The sequence below is a fragment of the Sapajus apella genome, unplaced genomic scaffold (genome assembly GCF_009761245.1).
Source record: "Sapajus apella isolate SASKATOON/1434 unplaced genomic scaffold, GSC_monkey_1.0 scaffold73, whole genome shotgun sequence".
In the NCBI taxonomy this organism is placed as follows: Eukaryota; Metazoa; Chordata; class Mammalia; order Primates; family Cebidae; genus Sapajus; species Sapajus apella.
The window spans coordinates 8,486,637-8,503,754 of NW_022437013.1; the positions used below are offsets into that span (position 1 = coordinate 8,486,637).

Genomic DNA, 17,118 nt, shown 5'->3' on the forward strand with positions numbered 1-17,118 from the left:
TAGTTTTGGCTAGCTAGCTTGATGGCAAACTTGCTATAGCCATTATCTCAGATAATATTGTTTTTAAAGTATCAAAATTATTTTCTGAATGTAGTATAATTTAGTGATCAATATTTAGGCCTTTATTCCTATATGGTGTCCTGAAAGACAGCAGCCATAATTAGATTTCCAGTATATTCATGCCTTCAAATCGACAGTTGCACAATCATACATTTGTACATTAATTTTTTCCATCCTGTTAGCATTAACCTATTATAACATTCAGTGACTATTATCAGCTGGGTAGTATACATATATTATCCTTAATAATCACAGCAATGTAAATATTATCTCCATCTTACAGATGGGGAATCAGAGGCTCAGTAAAGTTAAATAATCCGACCAAGGACACAAAGCCATTGTGTAGTAAATCCAGGATTTTATTCCTAATCTTGACTAAAATGCCTGTGTTTCTCTTAGTATACCATATTGCCTCTCAATAAAGTTTAAGTAACGTGTATGTAGAATGCCTGGCACATAGTGGGAACTCAGCAAAAGTCAATTTTATTGTCTTCTAAAACTATCAGATAAATACTCTTAACAGAAGTAAAAGGAAAATGGTCTAAGTAGAACTTTCTAACTAAATACTCTTCAATTACAAATCATTAAGGCAAATGAATCTCATTAGAAGACAAAGTCAACACTTGCTATTAGACTGTCCACTGAAATATAAATAGTATAAACTTTATTAAGTCTTTAGCCTTGATTTTCAGTAGCTTCTAAAAGCTACTGATTCATTCTAATCAATGAATTATCGGCCAAGAGAGATACAGTTTCTTCTTTAATCAATATAAAATCTAAAAATCATAGCATTTTAGATCTGAAAGGGATCTTAGAGTTCATCTAGTTTTGTTTTGTTTTGTTTTGGTACACGCTGCTAACTTGGCCTCCACCGCCTATAGAAACCATTTGGCATGTGAGTAACTTGTACAAGGTTACAAAGTTGGTGGAGGCAAAGAAGGGGCTAAAAGAACTCAAATCTTCTGACATCCAATTCAGTGCTCTTTCCATTAGGCCACCCAGCCACTCAATGCAAGTGGTCTCTAGGCAGGGTCAGTCATAAGATTTTAAGAAAAACAGAAAACCTCCAGCACTCAAATAAGTAGCTTCATCCTTTCCAGTGACTCCTAGAAGGCTAATGCTATCAGCTAACCCTTACTGAGATTGGATGGTTTGCTTTACTGTGCTAAAACTCTTTAAGGAATTATTTCATCCTGAAGGCAAACTTGTGGAGAAGTTTTCTTATTATTCATTCTCATTTGACTGATGAGAGAACCCAGACTCTAAGACTTCAAATAAGTTGCCCAAGGTCACAGGACTAGGAAGCAACAGATTAGGAATTTGAACCAAGCTCTAACTTGAGGCCCAGCTTTTAAAAATTATGATACACTGCTATTACACGTGTCTCTTCCTTTTTTCTACATCTTCCCCCCTTTGTCCTTTAGTGTCTAGGATAATTATGTACACAAGGCATGGATACCTAATCACAAATAGGGAGGTTTATGGAAGGATAACTGAAGGGGGGAAAACAGTATCCCCACACCAGCTCCATGAATTTAAGAACTACCTGGACTATTTTTCCTCCAAAGTCTAGGCCTTTGCTATCCTCATACAGAAACCTCTTTTTCAAGAACATTAGTCACCTGTTTTGCAACTCAATAACCTAAATCAGATTTTTCAGAAGCAAACAAAACATTGATATCAACAGTAATTTGGGACTTGAGACCACTGGGCAGAGAAAAACCCAAGAACTAAGCAAAGTTTCCACCAAAATTGCAATGAGGTTAAGAGGGCACGATAACACAATCTAGTATTTGATACCCAGGAAACATGGAGAGAAAAACAAGGAGAGGAGGGGAAAATCTGTTGTCAGACCGAGGTTGCTAAACAGCAGAGTGAGGAAGAGCTTTCTAGGTGATCTTCTCCTCGGTTATTTAAGAGCCCGTGCCCACCACCACCTAATCCAAGGCTAGACACCTTTGTGAAACACCAGGAAAAGGGAACAGAGCCCAAACAGTCCTTGATTTGCCAGCCTCTGCACCCGGTTTGTCTTACCCTTTTCCACCAGAGAGGCAAATGAGGGATTTTTTTCCGCCCAACCCCCACGCCTGGTGAATCTTGGGGAGGACCCTGCCCCACTCTGTGGGGACAGAAAGATCACACACTTTCCTTGGGAGCAAGGGGATAGGGTGAGGAGGGCAATGAGGAAAATAAGAAAAGCTGGCCAAGGCAGAGGTCTGGAGGGGTGCAATCTAGTAGCTGCACTCACCCGGGTGAGACATGGGGATGACCTCATTGCGGGTCCCCGGGAAGTTAAAGATGACGGCTCCAGACGCCCCTCTCTCATAAGCCAGATGGATCTTGTCTGCGAAGGTGCAGCCCCCGCCGCGTTGGATGAGGGCCAACCAAGAGACTTGCACGGTGCTTCCCCAAACTGTGGGCACCGTGAAATTCGTGTGCGGGTTACAGGCGTTGAGCGCCCCGGGCCCGTCGGGCGGTACCAGGACCCCAGCCACAGGCTCCAGCGGCGAGTCCTGGCCGTACACGCCCTCCTCACTCAGCTCCCACACCGTACGGTTCACTCCAGTGTGCGGAACCCGCCAGGACACGTTGAGATACGCGGTCCACACTGCTTCGGCCCCCCGGGAGCCGGGGGCCTGCGGACTTAGGGCCAGCAGGAAGCACCATGCCAGCAACCGGGAAGAGCCACGGCCAACGCGGCAGGAGACCCCGGCCCCAGGCGGTGGCCCCATGGTGCGCGCGCTCCGCAGCTCCCTAGTGCCCCTGGCACTCGCCCTCCTAGCGCTTGCCAGGACCCTGGCCTTGAGCAGGTACACGCCAGGTAGGGAAGGAACGGAGTGAGACTGTGAGCTGCCAGCTAGGTCGGAGCCAGGAGGCACGTAGCGTCAGCAGACAGGTTGCCGCAGACGCAGCTCCTCTGAGCTTCAGCTCTTTCCGCTACCGCGGCGGCCGCGTCGGGCTCTGGGGCTTTGGCATGAAGCTCCGCCCAGCCGACTGAGGGATAGAGGTGGCTGGGAGGGAGGAAAGGACACTGCGGGATCCGCCTCTTAAAAGGGTAACAGGATGAAACGATGTTAGAATAGGATCTGAGGTTGTGTACCCAGGTGTGTCGCGTAGTTTTATAACAAACGGACAGGCGAGGTACGATAAAGTCCGGAAATATAATGCTTTCTGGTAGGATTCGAGTCGGTTTTGAATTGTAAGAATAGATTTTCCCCTCCTAACATTTGCCTAAAGGACGTTTCGGGCTTACAGTGCCAGAATGTAAAAGTACAGTACTTCCAAAAAGCGCAGACCCAAAGGGTCTGAGTTGTAGTCAAGGGAATTTGGGTAGGGAAGGAATTTGGGTAGAATCAGGCTATTTACAGATTCTCTGCGGGGGGAAGGGGGGAAGGGTGGAAGGAAGGGCAGGAAAAGCGCATTGCTACCCTTTCCTACTGACTTCATATGGCACCTTTCTCTTTCCCTGATCCTAAGAAGCCTCATACATGTGTATTTCCTTACCATTACCCCAGGTTTATTGTACTGCATCAGATGCCCCTTCTAAAAGTAATCTTAGTCCTCACAAAAGAATAACCGTTTTCACACACTTCAGAACCAAGCCTTTTTTTCTGTATTTTCCCCAAACCTGACTTACCCAAGCAAATATTCCTGTGCTATTCATGACCTTAACTACATTATCTTTCTCCATTTCCCACTAACTGAAAGGAGTCTGACTCGCCTAGATGATTCACTTATGGCACTATTGCATTATGATTTACCCTTGCTTAAGTATACAATTTTTGTCTGCCCTGTCAACTATTACATTTATTAGGTGGTTAACAAATGAGTCTTGAATTAAGATGAATTAATACACCTGGTGTCTGATAGTTATGAATAACTTTTGACTTTGGGGAATTTCTCTGTGGCTCAATTTCCTCATCATCTGTAAAAGGGAGATAATAGCACCTACCTTACAGAGTGTTCAGATGATTAAATGAGTTAATACATGTAAAGCACTTAGAACAATGCTTAGCAATATATAAAAATTACATGTTAAATATTAAGATTATTAAGCAGGCTCAGGGATACAATTCTAAAATAATCTTAAAGTTGTTAATTTGAGGTAATATCAGAGAAAATGATGTTCAAGATGTTCAGTCTTAGCCACTTTTTTGGTTCAAAGAAATATAATCTACTTTATGCAGCTCAACATTTGTTAAATTTCTGATCAGTTACTCCCCTCAATCCCTGGCCCAGCATTTACTTAATCAATATTATTTCCTAAGACTAAGCATGGAACAATTCTATACTTGATACTCTTATAGCTTGAGAGAAACCTAGAGGAAAATTAGCGTCATATACCAAACAACACCTAGAACATAAATAAATGGACAATTTTGTGAAACATATACTCTAGGTATTAAAAGGGACTTTAGAGATCAAGGTGGGTATATGGGACCAATAGCATGGTACTCCCAAATACTGATGATAATCTCTGAGATAAAAGTTACCTAGGTGAAAAAATGGGTAGGACCAACCACCTCTAAGAAATGGTACAATTCCAGAAATTGTCTGATTTTGCTGGTACAGAACATTGAAAATTCAATCAGTATTAATTGAATGACAGCCAACTATATTTTTGAAGAAATATGTGTTCAAAAGAAAGGAGGTATTTTACATCTACAAAACTGAAGTTCAGAGAGACATTTATTAATATTTATCCATTCATTATTTTCTTAAATATTTGTTGTACATCTGCCATAAGCCATGGGCTGAGCATTGTACAAAATCAAATAAGACATCAGGTTTCCTATCAAGAAGCTCATAAATTAGCTTTGATGAGAAGGACAAGTAAAATGATAAGTGCAGTAGAGAGCAATATATGTATACAGTGTAGGCAGTATGATAGAGATATGAAAGGGCAGTAGTGGATAACAGAGAAATACCTAACCCAGACTGGGAAGTAAGGAAAAGCTTCCCAGAGGAGGTTACACCTAGGCTGAATTTGAGGGGGTTAACTTTTCCAGGCAGAAAACAACACAAGTAAAGGCATTGAAATATGAAACAGAAAATGTTAGGAAGCTACAATTACTACAGGCCCAGTAAATGCAAAATGGTTGGAAACTAAAGTAACAGAGGGAGGGTAGTAACAAATCAGGTTGGAGAGGCACGTCAGGGTCAGTTCTTGAGAGTCCTTTGGGTAAAGCTAGAGAGTTAAGACTTTATCCAAAAACCAGGAGTAATATAATCAGGGTTTAAGCAGAGAATAATAGAATCAGATCTGAAGTTTAGAGATCATTATGCCTTCTCTGTGAAAAATAGATTGGAGGTTCTAAGAATAGCATCGGGAGCCCATATAAAAGATGGTTGTCAGTGCTATAGGTCAGAGATGAAGGTGGCTTGGATATACAGGTAGTGGACATGAAGAAAAGTGCGTAGAATGGGAATGTTCTTTGAAGGTAGAATCAACAGGACTTGGTTTGGGGATGAAGGAGAAAGAGGAAGTAGAAATTGCTCTGAGGTTTTTGACTTGGAAGACTAGATGACAATCAGGGAATACAGGAGGAGGGTTTTAAATGTATAGAATGGGTAGAAAGAAGAGATGAGTTCACTTTAGATATGTTCATTTTGAGGTGCCTATGATGTAACCAGGTAGAACTATATGCTAGGCAGTTGAGTTTCTGATTACTGAACACCTATTAAGTGCAAAGCATGGGAGGGGTGTAGAGAGACAAAAGAAACAGTCCCTGCCCTCAATGAGCTCATGGTCTAGTGAGACAGTCAGGGAGATAAACTATCAATAACAGTACAGTGTAATACATGTTATGACTAAGAAAAGTATAAGGCGCTAGAGCAACATGGGTGTGGCTGATTCTTAAAGAACAAATGGAGTGATCCAAGCAAAGAGAGTAAAGATTTTCAGGCATAAGCAAGAGTTTATTATATGAGAACTCCAAAGAACATTCAGGGAACTACCATTCAGTAGTTTGGTATGGTTGGGATGCAAGGTTGCAAAGGAGGAGCCAAGGGAAGTGAAGGTAGTCAAATAAGTTGTACCAGAACACGAAGAGTTTAGAAAATTATATTAAAGAGTATAGACTCCATATGCATGCACCTGTATATACACATGCATAAAGCAAATATGACAAAATGATACCAAGTGATAAATGTAGATGGTGGGCATATGGGTGCTCATTGTACTTTTTTTTTCAAGTTTTCTGTATACAGTATTTTAAACATTTTGTAATAATGAGTTTAAACTTGTGACTTTATATTGAAGTCAATGGAGCAAATGAATGATATGATCAGATTTGAACTTGAAGAGATCATATGGATTGTATGAGGACAAAACTGGTGAAAGAGAGACTAGTGAGGAGGCCAATATCTCCAGAACTAGTCTGATACCTCCATTGTGGAATGGAGGCATCAGACTACTATAGCTTGATAATGTGAGTCATTAAAATCATCCTATGAACTCCCCTTGCTCTGAGTTCACCCTCACCAAGCAACCCTACTTATTATCAGTTAGCTCCTCATGTAAATATGCCTACAGGGACATAATGCACTGATTAGCAAACACTAGTATTTGGTCCACTTGGAAGTTATACTTCTCATTATAAATTAATCAACTGGCATTCTGGCTCATATATTGGTCTCTTATGAATTTGGATAAGTGTGAGTCAGTCCCCAGGGGCCCAGTCTCTGGTTATACTACCAATCAAATTTCAAGGCTTATGAAGCTAAGAACCAGATTGTAGATCATTCCTGCAACAAAGTCCTTCCACTCCATGGAGGCTTGCCTGGGTAATCCACTGGCTTTCCACAACCATATTCCTCTATCTCACTATGAGTTATTTTCTAATTATAACAGAGCCTTGCTACCAATACTAAGGTCTGTTGATCAGGAGCATCAGCATCATCATCTAACTGGTTAGAAATGCAGAATCACAGGTTCCACCCAGACCAACTGACTCGGAACCTGCCTTTTAACGTGATCCCCAGGGGATCTGCATTTACATATATTTGAGGAGCCCTAGGGTAGACTAGTGTATTCCTGACAAGTAGCTAGCATCCAGCGTCTGCTTGAACACCTCCAGTGTCAGAGCTCACTACTTCACAAAACATCCTATCCTGAGTGAGACTACACTTTTCTTGTTGGAAAGTAAACATAAGTATAGTTTGACCCTGTTTCAGTCCTTCTTCTTCCTTCCACCCTCCTCTTCCAAACCCAGGCCCCCAGAATCACCACACTACTCTCTGGCCATATCACTACTCCACCAGGGCCTTTGCTCCGAGCAAACCCCTGTATCAGACTTCACCTTATATGTGACAAACCAAATTTACTAGTCCCAAATATATTCCCTCGTAGTCGTACTCTCTGTAAGACTAATAACACCTACTGTTCATTGAGCATTTACTACATATTTTACATGCATTATCTCATTTGATCCCACAAGTATCTATTACTAACCCCATTTTTACAGAAGAGAAGACTGGCCCAGAGAGATTACAGCAAGCTGCCAAAACGCATATAGCTAGGAACAGAAGGATTCCAATGCAGTTCTGCCTCTAAGTATTAATAGCCGATAATAACTTAACTATTTTCCCTCTGGAGAGTGCCATTCACATTTGAATGTTGCATTATACCAAAAAGAGAAAGTTCAAGTGAAATATCTCACGTATGCATTTCAGGCACTGTGACCATTGAGGGAGATATATTTGGGCCTCTTTGAATTCTTTAAAACCTACCACAAAGGACTACTCTGCCAAATATTTGTATCAGCAATACCAAACTGAAAGCTGCCCTGAGCAGTTCGCTATATAATGATGAACTGATAAGCAGAGCAGCATCGTGCAGGAGCAACAGTAGGGAACCATGGTGGCAGATTTAGTTTCCCATCACATAGTCTCTACAGAGGTATAGAGATGGACGGTAGTGTTCTGCCTTTAATATGTTTGCAAGAAATGAGACATCACATCTGGCTTCTTACCATGAAATAAATGGCAAAGCACAACTTGGGAGAAAAAAATATCCTGGCATCTAGGTGATGGTGGATACATAGCTCAATAACATAGGTATAGAGAATGTGTAGACAAGGGATGCCGATAAATTTCCACTCCAGGCAGCTGCTCTATGGATAGCAAGAAGAAAACTTTGGGTGTGTGGAGAGAAGCAGCCAACAAAACAAAATGAAAATCCAAAGCATGATGCCAACAGCATACTTCCAAATAACAGAACTTCGCTTGCAAATGCAGGTTAAACCTCAGTCAGCTCGTTAGTATACAGCAATTAGAAAACAGGGGATTTTTTTTTAAAGCAAAGCTTTCATGCACCCAAAGAAAGGACAGAATTACAGAGATGGGGCTTTACAAACAGTAGATATGCTATATCTAAAATTAAGAACAATCTTTTCATATCCATAACTTTAATTAAACTACCATTGAGAGCCTATTATGGGCCAGACTTTCCATATATTAATGATATCATTTGATTTTCACAACAGATAATAATATCCTATTATAATTCACATTTTTTTCAGATGAGGAAAATGAGACTCAGGAAAATCAAGAATCTTAATGAAGGTCACATGGTTGGTAAGTGGTGGAGTTGGAATTCACACAGGGGTATGTATGACTCCAAATTCCATGCTGTTTCATTCTGCTGTACTACCTCTACACATACATAGGGAGGACATTATTACAAGGTGGGAAAAATGGACGTTCATTCTTCAGCCACACATTTTAGCATACTAAGAACCCACCTCACCGGAATCCTGCTGAGCAGCCCCAGAAATCTTAGATAACAGAGATTCTGAGGCTGGGTGTGGTGGCTCATGCCTGTAATCCCAGCACTTTCAGAAGCTGAGGCAGGAGAGTTGCTTGAGCCCAGGAGTTTGAGACAAGCCTGAGCAACATAGCGAGATCCTGTCTCTACAAAAAATAAAAAATATATATGTCTAAATGAGAAAGTAATTGTGTTGGTGGAGGACATTGCAGAAAACTTGAGCTAAATTGTATGCACTTGATTGCTATTGGGATATCAAACTAGATATCTTGAGTTTAGGGAGGCGACTGAGAGAATCGCAGATTGTTGAGAAGGAGAGGGATAAAGAGTGGGGAAGGGCCCAAGGCACGGGGACACATTGAGCAAGAGAAGTGCTGAGAGGAACTATGGGGATGAGTGGTCTTTACTCCCCACTGTGGTATTGGGCAAACCCACTTGGGAAACTCATCTAGTCTCATGCAGTCTCTTATCTTTCTTTTTCAGGTCTCCAATAAAGTGCAGATTCTGAAAAAATAACACCTGTGACCACAAGAGAATTTCTGTATATCTTATTAAAGAAAGAAAAACAATTACTTGGGGGAAGTGGGAGAGGAAAATGTTTTCATGAACTGTGTCCTACAAATATGACCATGTATTTGAGGTTCATTTCCAATCCATTCATCAGATCCATTATGACACTCAGTAGAAAAGATCCACAGAATCCCCCCATTCTTGTCTCTGTTCTTATTTTTAACTCTGCTGCTGACTGGTTATGTGACATTGAGGAAGTCTGTTTCTTCTTTCTCAAGTAAAATAGCTATACTACTAATAAAAAAATTGAACTGATATATTTTGAACCATTTCATATTCCATTAGATGAAAGCCTAACAAATCAGATAGTATATCTAAAATAAATATCTATGATCTTGCCATTGCCTAGGACAAATGAGAGAAGAGCCTTTTAATCCATGCCTGTACTGGACCTGACAGGCAGGCATGGATAAAAATCAGTTTAATAAATTAGGGAGAAATTAAGTTCTTTAAAAAAAAAAAGATTGGGAAAAGATATTTAATGCAAATGGAAACCAAAAAAGAGCAGCAGGAGCTATACTTACATCAGATAAAAAAAAGACTTTTAATCAAGAATGATAAAAAAGACAAAGAAGGCCACTACATAATAATGAAGGGGTCAGTACAGCAAGAGGATATAACAATCCCAAACATGTATGCATCCAACACTGAGCACACAAATATATAAAAGAAATATTAATAAACCTAAAAGGAGAGATTGACTGACTGTAATACAGTAATAGTAGGGGAATTTGACATCCCACTTCCGCAATGGACAGATTGTCCAGACAGAAAATCAACAGCAACAACAAAAAAAATCAGAGTTAAATTGTGCTGTTGACCAAGTGGACCCAACTGCAGACATTTACAAAACATTCTGTCCAACAGCTGCAGAGTACATATATTTCTCAAAAGCACATAGAACATTCTTTAGGATAAACCATATGGTATGTCACAAAACAAGTCTTAACAATTTTTTTTTCAAAAAAACAGAACGGCCATAAAAAAGGATGAGATCATGTCCTTTGCAGGGACAGGGATGGAGCTGGAAGCCACCATCCCCAGCAAACTAACACAGAAACAGAAAACCAAACACCGCATGCTCCCACTTGTAAGTGTTAGCTGAACAATGAGAACACACTGACACAAGGAGGGAAACAACACACACTGCGGCCTCCTGGAGGGGCGGGGGAGGGGAGAGCATCAGAATAAATAGCCAATGCATGTTAGGGAGAAATTAAGTTCTTAAAAATGCCCAAGGCCAGGCACAGTGGCTCACGCCTGTAATCTCAGCACTTTGGGAGGCCAAGGCAGCTGGATCACCTGAGATCAGGAGTTCGAGACCAGCCTGGCCAAAGTGGCAAAACCATGTTTCTACTTAAAAAAAAAAAAAAAAAAAGCCGGCTATGGTGGAGCATACCTGTAATCTCAGGTACTCAAGAGACTGAGGCAGGAGAATTACTTGAATCCAGAGGTGGAGGTTGCAGTGAGCTGAGATCACGCAACTGCACTCCAACTGGGGCAACAGAGCGAGACTCTGTTTCAAAAAAAAAGTCCATGGCAGTAATTTTTTTTTAATCTACAGGAAATGGAATTCCTTTCTGATAGAAGCCTAATTTGATAATTTCTAGTGAGGCTGGGGCTCCTGAAAAAACAATTTATGAATAAATGTCCTTCTATTGTATTATGTAATCACAATCAGGTATTAAGACTTACTCTTTGGAAGTTAAAGTCTTCATGAGTGTGGGGAAAGGCCACCTTTGTATTCCAAGGGGTAAAGTCACAAATTCACAGCTGTCAACTATATGCATTAGGATTAGTGGCAGCTGCCCAGGACTCAAACTTGATCAATAACTTGGTGTAAACAAGTATCCAGCAATAAGCGACCAGGTGCTATCACATAGTTGAGACAACTGAAATTGGCTGCCTTGCCAGTCATAATTCACGCAGTAATTAAGTTCTGTCACACCAGCATTAGACTAGTGCTATGGTTATGTTGGTAGCAGGAAACAGGCAAGGAACAAGCAAGCCTTCACAACAAGGTATTTTGTGGCTACAAAAATGACTTCAATTTTGACTTCACCACAAATCAAAGTACAAGAACTTTAATGGGGAAAAATACTAACGGGAGCATCAAAAGGAAAAAAAATGCCCAGATGCATTGAATCAGAGCACACCCTGGCATCTATAAAATCATGTCTTCCTTAGCCGGCAATCTTCCAAATAGCTGAGGGGAGGGGGAGGTCCAGTTTTTCTAAACCATCTTTGTGTAACTTTCTGTGTAGATAACATCAAAATGTTTTATCTTCTTCATAGTAAACTAGTTCAGACACAGACATATATGACTGCTGAATATTCTGGATGTTGTCAACTCTAAAGCCACAGAAAGTCTTTTATCAGATGCAATGAAGTGGCTCAGCAATGTTTGTTTTTCAAGGGGGGAAAACGAGGGCAGAAATTGAAACCGTGAAATTCTTGTTTGTTTGAAGAAGAGGCTTATTAAGTTTATCTTTAATGATCCCGTTAGTTCATTAAATGTCTTAGTTTTCTTTTCTTCTCTTTTCTTTTTTGAGACAGGGTCTCACTCTGTTGCCCAGGCTGGAGAGCAGTGGCAAGATCTCTGCTCACTGCAATCTCTACCTCCCAGGTTCAAGCAATTCTCCTTCCTAAGCCTTCCAAGTAGCTGGGATTACAGGCATTCGCCACCATGCCCTGCTAAAATTTTGTATTTTTAGTAAAGAAGGGGTTTCACCATGTTGGTCAGACTGGCAATGTCTTAGTTTTCTTAGGTGATGATGGAGATATTTAGATACCTGATGAGAGGTCTTGCCAGTCATAATTGGGCTCTAAATGGTGTTTAGGGCACAGCTCCCTCCTGGTTTTAGGGCCTTCTATTGGTTAGATTTAAAACAGAATAAAAACTCTTGAGTACACACATTCCAGTAAGGAAGCTAACATATGTCACTGCTTTCAATATGCCCCATGTATGGCATTTTACGCAGAGGTTTCCAAGTTCTAAGACAGAGACAAAAATGAATTCCTTAAGAGCACTCTACTAAAGAGTAGATTTATACTGCCTGCTATTGTCCGGTTTGCAACAGAATCTTACACTTGTCACTTATTGCAAGTTGTAATAGGTAGCAGTGAATAAGCAAAGAACAGAAGACTTTCAATAAAACAGTATTGCTAGGGGAAAATGTGCTAGTTGAATCCCACTTAATTTCTACATTAAGTATACAAATTAAGGAATAAACATTTTTATCAACCTTATTCTCTAGGAATTGTAACATACAATTGTAAGCAATAATTATCATTGGGCATGCAGGAATTATAATTTTCTGTTTTGGAGTTTCAGTGATTTTAAAAAAAATTCTTCTATCTGTATTATTTTTTATTTTTTGAGATGAAGCCTCGCTCCGTTGCCAGGCTGGGGTGCAGTGGCGTGATCTCAGCTCACTGCAACCTCCGCCTCTCAGGTTCAAGCAATTCCCCTGCCTCAGCCTCCTGAGTAGCTGGGACTGCAGGAATGCGCCACCACCTCTGGCTAGTTTTTTTTTTTTTTTTTTTTCTGTCTTTTATTAGAGACGAGGTTTCACCATATAGGCCAGGATGATCTCGATCTCCTGATCTCGTGATCCACCCGCTTTGGCCTCCCAAAGTGCTGTGATTAGAGGCATGAGTCACCATGCCTGGCTCGTCCACTCTATTAATTAGAATAGACATTTTTAGAGCTTGTGTTATCTACAAAGTCCTACAAATTTGCTGGGGAAGATAAAAAGATGGATGCGACAAGGTCCCTTCATTAAAGATCTCAGTTTACTAGGGGTAAACTGTATCAAGAAGAGTTTTGAGGATCTTCCTTTTTTTTTTTCTACTTGCATGTATCTAGATTATCAGTAATTTAAGTTTGAATTGAAAGCACAGTCTGATCTCAATTGTCTACTAGTGGAGAAGAGCAGTGATATTAATTTTTTTAGATGATTGTAAATAGCCTTCTAATTGATTTTAGTCTCTTCCTATTCCAAATCATGCTTCGTATTACAGCCAGATTATACTTTCTAAAACCTAGCTATGATTATGTCACTTTTCATTACATATTGAATAAAATATGTATTTCTTAACTTGGAATTCTAGGCCCTCAACAATCTAAGTCAATCTGACCACTGCCTCCTTTACCTCTTCACTGTATTTTACACATACTTGTAATATACATAGCATCTTTCAGATTATATTGCATTTATTTACTTACACGTCTATCTCCTTCATTAGAGACAGTCTCTTGAGAGAAGGGACCATGTATCTCCTTTGTAGCCATAGATCTTACTCTGGCACATCACTTGAAGAGCAAGTAAATGGTTGGCAAGAATTTGAGGGAAGGCTGTCTAGTTTGCTGCCTAACTTGTATGACTTTTTTCCTAATACTTTTGTTAAGGTATAATTTACATAGAGTAAAATTCACCCTTTTTAGCATATGGTTATATAATTTTGACAAATATGTACAGTCATTTAACCACTACCACCACAATCAAGATATAGAACGGTTTCATTACCACAAAATCTCCCTCATGCTATGCCTTTATAGTCAAAGCCCTCTTCCAATTTTAATCCCTGGTAACTACTCACATGTTTTCTTTCTCTATGGTTTTTGCCTTTTCAGGATTGTCATATACATGTAGCCTTTTGTGTCTGACTTCTTTCACTTAGCAAAATGCCGTTGAGATTCATCCATGTTATTGCATTGGCATGACATTTAAACAAAAGCGTAGTCAGAGAGATAAGTGCTGGGAGGGAGTACAAAGTCCTGTGCTAGAATACAGCAGGAATGTTTGCCTCTGACTCAAGGAATTAGGGGACGTTTCATGGAGAAAGTAACATCTGGGCAGGGCCTTGAGGGATAGGTGGGATTTTGATAGACACAAATGGTGAGGAAAGATATTTCAGTAAAGAATACAGCAGGAACAAAAGCTCAGAGTCAGGAAAGAGCAGAGTGGATTTGGGAAACTGTATTTTCATTTGGCTGGAGCTCAAGAGGAGGAGTAGTGGGAGATTGGGCAGCAAAAGTAGGTTAGGGCTTTGTTGACCTTGAATAACGTATTTTGGAGTTGGTCTTGATTCACTGGGCAGTGAACTGCCATTACAGGTTTTTTATTCAATCTCTTTTATGAAGAGAAGAGTGGGTTAGCCTTCAGGTAATTCTGTTGCCCTGCCTAAACTGTAGCAGACAGCTGTCTGTCCAGGTGGGTACACAGCTCGGACTCCTAAAACAAGGCAACATCTAAATATATCCAAAACATACAAAGGACATAAAATAGCTGCACTACAGATACTTACTTGCTAGAAAATGCATTCATGAAATGATTGAATTTGATGCCTGCCAAAAGCTCTCTTTTATCTCCAGTTGTATTCTCTCAATTCTGTCTACAGTCAAGGTATCAGAAAGGCAAGTGTTGTTCCTGGATCCTATTTTCCTAATCCTCCAGAAAAACATCTTCACTGGGGTAAGTAAGAGTTAACATTAGGGCATCTGTCTTAGCAGATAGCCAATTTTTAAAATCCCCATTGAACAACATTACTTTCTTTTATAAAACCATATTATCCACTGATTACTTGAATTCCTATGTAAAAAGAACTTTTTCCTATTTTGGATGCTTGTTTCTGATTACAAAAGACATGAATAAACATTTCACCAAAGAGGATATACAGATGGAAAATAAGCATATGAAAAGATGTTAAATGTCATTAGCTATTAGGGAAATGCATTAAAACCACAATGTGATATCACTGCATACCTACCAGAATGGCTAAAGTTTAAAGAAAAATGTGTCTACACCAAATGTTTTAAGGATGTGGAGAAACTGGATCATACATACATGTTTTGATGGGAATGTAAGATGGCACGGTCAATCTGGAAAACAGTCTGTACTATCTTATAAAACTAACATTCAACTCACCAATTTCAGTCATGGACCTTTATCTCAGAAAAATGAAAAATTACATTCACAAAAACCCATTTATGAATTTTCATAGCAGCTTAATTCATAATTGCCAAAACTTGGAAACAACGTAAATGTCCTTCAGTGAGTGAATAGTAAAACAAACTGTGGTACATCCATACCATGGAATATCACTCAGCATAGAAAGAAAGGAGCTATTAATAGATGCAACAATCTGGATGAATCCTCTGAGAATTATACTGAATGAAAAAAGTCAATCCCAAAAAGTTTACGTAAAATAAGATTCAATTTGTATAACATTTTTTGAAATGATAAAATTATACTAATAGCAGATTAGTGGTTGCCCAGAGTTAATAAGGGGTTATGAGGTGGAGGTCCTTTATGCTATAAAGGGACAATACGAGGTAGCTCTGTTACAATGGAGCTGTTGTGAAACTTAACTGTGGTGGTAGTCACTCGAACCTACATATGTGATAAAATTGTGTAGAACATGCATATAATTGCATGTAAAACTATTGAAATCTGAGTGAGGTGGGTTGATTGTATCAATTTCAATTTCCTGGTTATAATATTATACTATCGTTATATAAGGTGATACCACTGGGAAAAACTGGGTAAAGGGATGAAGGGTATACAGGAGTTTTCTTTTTCTTACAACTGCATGTAAATCCACATTTTTTTTTTTAATGAAAAGCTTTTTTAAAAAGAGTAATACACGTTGATTGTAGAATTGTATAATGCATTATTTGAATTCAACTTTAGGAAATCATTTTTTTGTTGTTGTTGTTGAAGCATTTGGAAAATTCACTGTATTTCTGGCTTTAACTTTGTTGTCACAAAACATAAAGCTCAAAGAGGAGCAACTACTTCTGCTACAGTAGTTTTTAACCTTTTTGAGGTCAGAGTTACCTCTGAAAATTTGATGAGACCTAGGTACAAAATAAATGAACACACAATTTTGTGCACAATTTCAATTTTATAGACCTTATGAAAGTTATTCAATGACCCCATGTTCATGTTCATATCCTGCTATACTGTTCAGTATGGTAGCCAATAGGCTCATGTGGTTATTTACATTTTTTATATTAAAAATTCAGTTTTTCAGTGACATTGGCTATATTTCAAGCACTCAGTAGCCAAAGGTGGCTTGTGGCTACATATTCAACACAGAGATAGTATTTTGTATCATTGTAAAATGTTCTATTGGACAGCATTGCTCTAGACCATTCAATACAAGATTTGCTAGTAATTAATTTTTTGAGACAGAGTCTTGCTCTGTTGCCCAGGCTGGAGTGCAGTGGCTGATCTCTGCTCACTGCAACCTCTGCCTTGCAGGCTCAAGCAATCCTCCCACCTCAGTCTCCCGAGTAGCTGTGACTACAGCCTGTGCCACCACGTCTGGCTAATTTTTGTATTTTTAGTAGAGATGAGGTTTCATCCTCTTGGCCAGGTTGGCCCCCAACTCCTGGGTGCAATCAATTCACCTGCCTCCACTTCCCAAAGTGCTGGGATTACAGGTGTGAACCACTGAGCCTGGCTGAGATTTTTTTCTCCTTCCTCTTCCCCTTCCCCTCCTCCTCCTCCTCCTCCTCCTCCTCTTCCTCCTCCTCCTCTTCTTCTTCCTCTTCCTCTTCTTCTTTCTTCTTCTCCTCCTCCTCCTTCCTCTTCCTCTTCTTCTCTTCCTCCGCTTCTTCTCCTTCTTCTCTTCTCCTTCTTCTCCTTCTTCTCCTTCTTCTTTCTCCTCCTTCTCCTTCTCCTTCTCCTTCTCCTTCTCCTTCTCCTTCTCCT

The 17,118-nt window shown here is 39.9% G+C and overlaps 1 protein-coding gene across 2 annotated transcripts in view; it reads right to left on the reverse strand.

The window, feature by feature from the left end:
• The window catches only part of RNF128 (ring finger protein 128), a 90,610-nt gene that overhangs the window by 54,029 nt on the left and 19,463 nt on the right, over positions 1–17,118 (reverse strand). The window contains exon 1 of one of the 2 annotated variants that reach the window (XM_032250921.1): positions 2,309–3,055. The exons of the other annotated variant lie outside the window; for it this stretch is intronic. Within the exon in view, the coding sequence (XP_032106812.1) occupies positions 2,309–2,792 (484 nt within the window). The 5' untranslated portion in view covers positions 2,793–3,055. Of the gene's footprint in view, positions 1–2,308; positions 3,056–17,118 lie in introns of those variants that run through there. 2 annotated transcript variants of the gene reach the window in all.